The 4,048-nt window shown below is 36.3% G+C and overlaps 1 protein-coding gene across 2 annotated transcripts in view; it reads right to left on the bottom strand.

The window, feature by feature from the left end:
- Positions 1 to 4,048, bottom strand: part of TAOK3 (TAO kinase 3) — a 93,110-nt gene that overhangs the window by 62,896 nt on the left and 26,166 nt on the right. For both annotated transcript variants that reach the window (XM_003789930.3, XM_023513315.1), the window contains 2 exons: positions 1,367 to 1,460; positions 180 to 261 (listed from right to left, as the gene is read on the bottom strand). In XM_003789930.3, coding sequence (XP_003789978.1) covers positions 180 to 261; positions 1,367 to 1,460 — 176 coding nt within the window. The remainder of the gene's footprint in view (positions 1 to 179; positions 262 to 1,366; positions 1,461 to 4,048) is intronic.

The raw sequence follows: 4,048 nt of genomic DNA, 5'->3' as shown, positions 1-4,048 counted from the left end.
AGTTACAGGTGCTGAGCTGATCTTGCTATTTCTATGCCTAGCTACTGTCTCTGGATAAATGACAAGGCAGCACATTCCAAACCACTTTGTCATGAAGAGTTGCCATAGGAATGATTTACTATATTCCACTCTAAGGTGACTGTCAATCCCCCTCCTCAAATGTAAATTTGAAAAATTACCTGTAATAGTTCCGCCGATGTTGGCCTTTCCTGAGGTATTTTCTGCAAGCAGTAATCAACAAATCTCCTAAAGGAGTCTGTCCTGTGTATGCAAATACACCAAAGAAAATAAAATCGGGGCCTTTAGATCACATGGATTACTTAAATAATTCTCATTCTAGGGAAAATTTTGCATTTTAGGGTAGTGTTCAAATAAAATAACTTGGAATATCAGGAGAACCTACTCAGTTTCAAGTTATAGCATTTAAAATTAATTTTTGTTTTTTGCAGTTTTTGACTGGGTCTAGGTTTGAACCTGCCACCCCCAGTATATGGGGCCGGTGCCCTACTCCTTGAGCCATAGGCACCGCCCTACAGTTTCAAGTTAGTCAACATATAAATATACTTTAAGAAAGTAACGTCAAGTCGTAATATGTATCAGAAAACACAAATACTACGTATATATTTGTATAAGACAATTTCCTATACATATTTTTCTCCAAAGATAACAATTCCCATAGTCTTAGTTCTAAGCACTCTTCATGACTGGTTGTTAATTCCTTTACCATCCACAACCTGTAATAAGGAAGTAAAATTTGAACTGTAAGGGTTAGAGTAGCTAGGAATAGGCTTTATGAATAGAAATATTTCCTATCTTGCAAATTCCATTTTGTACACTCTTCTTTAAACTGTCCCCACCCCTCTTTATAATTCTTGGTGGCCCAAATAGTTATAAAAATGTCATAATTTTCAGCAAGGAACAATACATCTTCTGAATAGATAGTATATGTTCTGTCTCAACCCATTTAAATATAAATGCTGTTAAAAAATGATAACTGGAAAAATAATGACATCAGAGAGGGCCCTTTTATCTCCGCTGAGAAGTGATTAGAGCTGAGATGATCCGTACAAGATCATCATAACTTGAGAGACTAGACTAGTTGGGAAGGCAGCAGGTTACATTCCCTATAGGATTTCAGTTACTACACACACAGCATAAGCCACAGGGAGAGTGTAAATAAATAAACCTCTGTGTGTGTGCATGCATACAGACGTATGACACTTGTGAGGCATCAGTGTCGTGTATTATAATATACAATGAAGGAATGAAATGCTTTCTAGGTCAGATATTTAAAATGTAATTTAATATAAGTGCCAAATACATAAGGTGATTTTCTTAGAGATTTAAAATGATAGCAGAGTCTTACCATTCATTAGACTGTAACATTGGGGAATCATTCTGGGCAATGTGATATAAGGCACTCATTGCATTCATGTTGAAAAGGGGGGGCTTCCGTTCCGCTGAAAGAGGAAAGAAACACGATAAAGCAGGTCTTGAAGGAAATTGGGCAGATAGAGAAATAAGAAACCATAAGCAAAGCTTTGCCACTAAATCAATAGCTCATTACCGTCATCACGCCACATAATCCACTTATTTTAATCTCCAAGGTCGGCCCAGGATAGCTATGCAGAAGAAGCTGCTGGTCACTTAACGTACATTGGCAAAGCTACTAACAGAATCCATCTCAAAAGTGTGGGCAGAAACATTTCTTATTTTTTTCACATATCTTCAAAAAACTGGTGTTTCCCCATTTTCCCATGGTAGGTATGAACATCACTGCATGTGTATTTTGATTAAAAAATACATCTTCATTTAAAAAATTCAGAAAGAAAGCAAAGAAAAGTAGAATAAAGCAAAAAAAAGGATTTCTATGAAACGGAACATCTTAAATACCAATAACATGGTATGGAGATAAGTTAATTCAGCAAATACTGCTGGACAGCTCATCCAGGCCAAAAAACTGCTGGGTGTGGAAGCAGAGAGGGCAATGGGAGGCAGGAAGAGGAGGTTAAATAATAAAGCAGGTCTGGTCCATCTCATGGGAAAGAGAAACTCAGTGAGTCAGACATGGCTTAATCAAGGACTTACTCCACCCCAGCCAACCACAATCTCTTTGTTGGCACCTTGGTCATTCGCATGTGCTCCCCTATTATACTTACATAAACATGCAAATCTGTTCTCTCACAAGAAATCATAAACAGAAAGAAAGTAAGATCTTATAATCTTAATACTCCTATTCTCTTCTTTATTCCCCCAGAATTTGTAATAAATTATTATTCACATATTGGTGCTCCATGGGTGGATCACAGGAAAGAAACAAGGCTCTAGGTCTGAGTACAGTTAATATTACTCTATTTATTACTTATTATGGCATAGAAGGTAAATCATGACCTCATTCTTTTTTTTTTTATTGTTTCAGGTTAATTGAGGGTACAAAGAATTAGGTTATAATGTTTGTATTTTTAGGTAAAGTCCCTCTTAGAATTGTGTCCTGCCCCCCAAGATGTGTGCCATACACCCTAACATTGTGCCCACTGAGTGGGACACTCATCTCCCTCCAACCTTGCCTATTCCCACTCCCTCGTTCCCTCATTCCCCACCTTGAATTGATTTGAGTTTTTCTCTTATGTGAGTATGTATTAGACTGTCTACTGGCTTCATATTAGTAATTTTTTCTTCCTTTTTTTATTATTTGGGATTCATTGAGGGTACAAAGAATTAGGGCACACTGATTGCATCTGTCAGGTAAAGTCCCTTTTATAATTGTGTCCCACCCCTGAGAGGTGGTACTGAGCACATCACATTGACAGGATTCTTGGTTCTCCATTCTTGTGATACTCTACTAAGAAGAATGTGTTCCACCTCCATCCAGGTTAATACAAAAGATGTAAATTCTCCATCTTTTTAAATGGCTGAAGAGTATTCCATGGTATACACGTACCACAGCTTTTTAATCCATTCCTGGCTTGTGGGCATTTAGGTTATTTCTACATTTTGGTGATTGTAAACTGAGCTGTAATAAACAGTCTAGTCCAAATGTCCTTATGATAAAATGATTTTTTTTTCTTACGGGTAGATTCCTACCAATGGGATTGCAGGATCAAATGGGAGGTCTAATTTGAGTTCTTTGAGGATTCTCCGTATTTCCTTCCAAAAAGGTTGTATTAGTTTGAAGTCCCACCATGACCTCATTCTATCACATTTGCCTTAATTGATTTTTTCTATATAGCCCAACTATTTCATAATCTGATGTCTAGTTTCATTGGAACATCTGAGTATATAAGTAAAGGTTCTCCTACGAACAAGAGTTTATTCTATGTAGTTCTAATAAACAGAACAAGAGTGGAAATTATAGTAAAAACCTTTTACTCATAGAAGGAAGAATCTGTGAAAAGCCAGAGTGGTTAAAAAAAACAAAAAACAAAAGAAAACAATAAACCAGAATAGACAATGTTGAAAAGTAATAAATTTTAAGTCATTTGTAGTACTTAAGCAGAAGACATCTGTAACTTACTTATCTGTTATGGTTTGGAGGGCCTGCCGATAGTCTTCACTAAATGATATCTGTACCTCTGGAAGGTGATAGTTCCCCATTCTACAAATATTTTTCACTGACCTCGCAATAGGATACTTTACATTCACCAAATAGATACTGATATCACAGGGACATGAACTGTTAACAAGTGGAAACCTGAAATTTGCTGTGTGGATAAATGGGTTTATATCTGTTTCAAATGCAGATGGAGACAAATTCTAGTATGAATTTATTTTAATTTTATTTTTCAGGAGGTAGACTCTAGAGCAGCGATTTTCAACTGGCGTGCCACAGCACACTGGTGTGCCATAAAAATTTTAAAAAATCATTAGTTAAATTATTTTCAAAGGAGTCCAAAGTACAGAAGTATATCCTTTTTTTACTTTTTAAAAAATCAACATAATTTAAGTGCGTCATGGAAGTTTAATTATAGTTCAAGTGTGCCATGAGATAAAAAAGATTGAAAAAGACTGCTCTAGACAGTTTCTAGAGCTTGGCCTCCTGGCAACATCA

Source organism: Otolemur garnettii, unplaced genomic scaffold (genome assembly GCF_000181295.1).
Source record: "Otolemur garnettii isolate 467f Iridium unplaced genomic scaffold, OtoGar3 scaffold00038, whole genome shotgun sequence".
NCBI lineage: Eukaryota > Metazoa > Chordata > Mammalia > Primates > Galagidae > Otolemur > Otolemur garnettii.
Note: the sequence above shows the minus strand (reverse complement) of the source record. Positions and strands in the feature narration are given on the sequence as shown.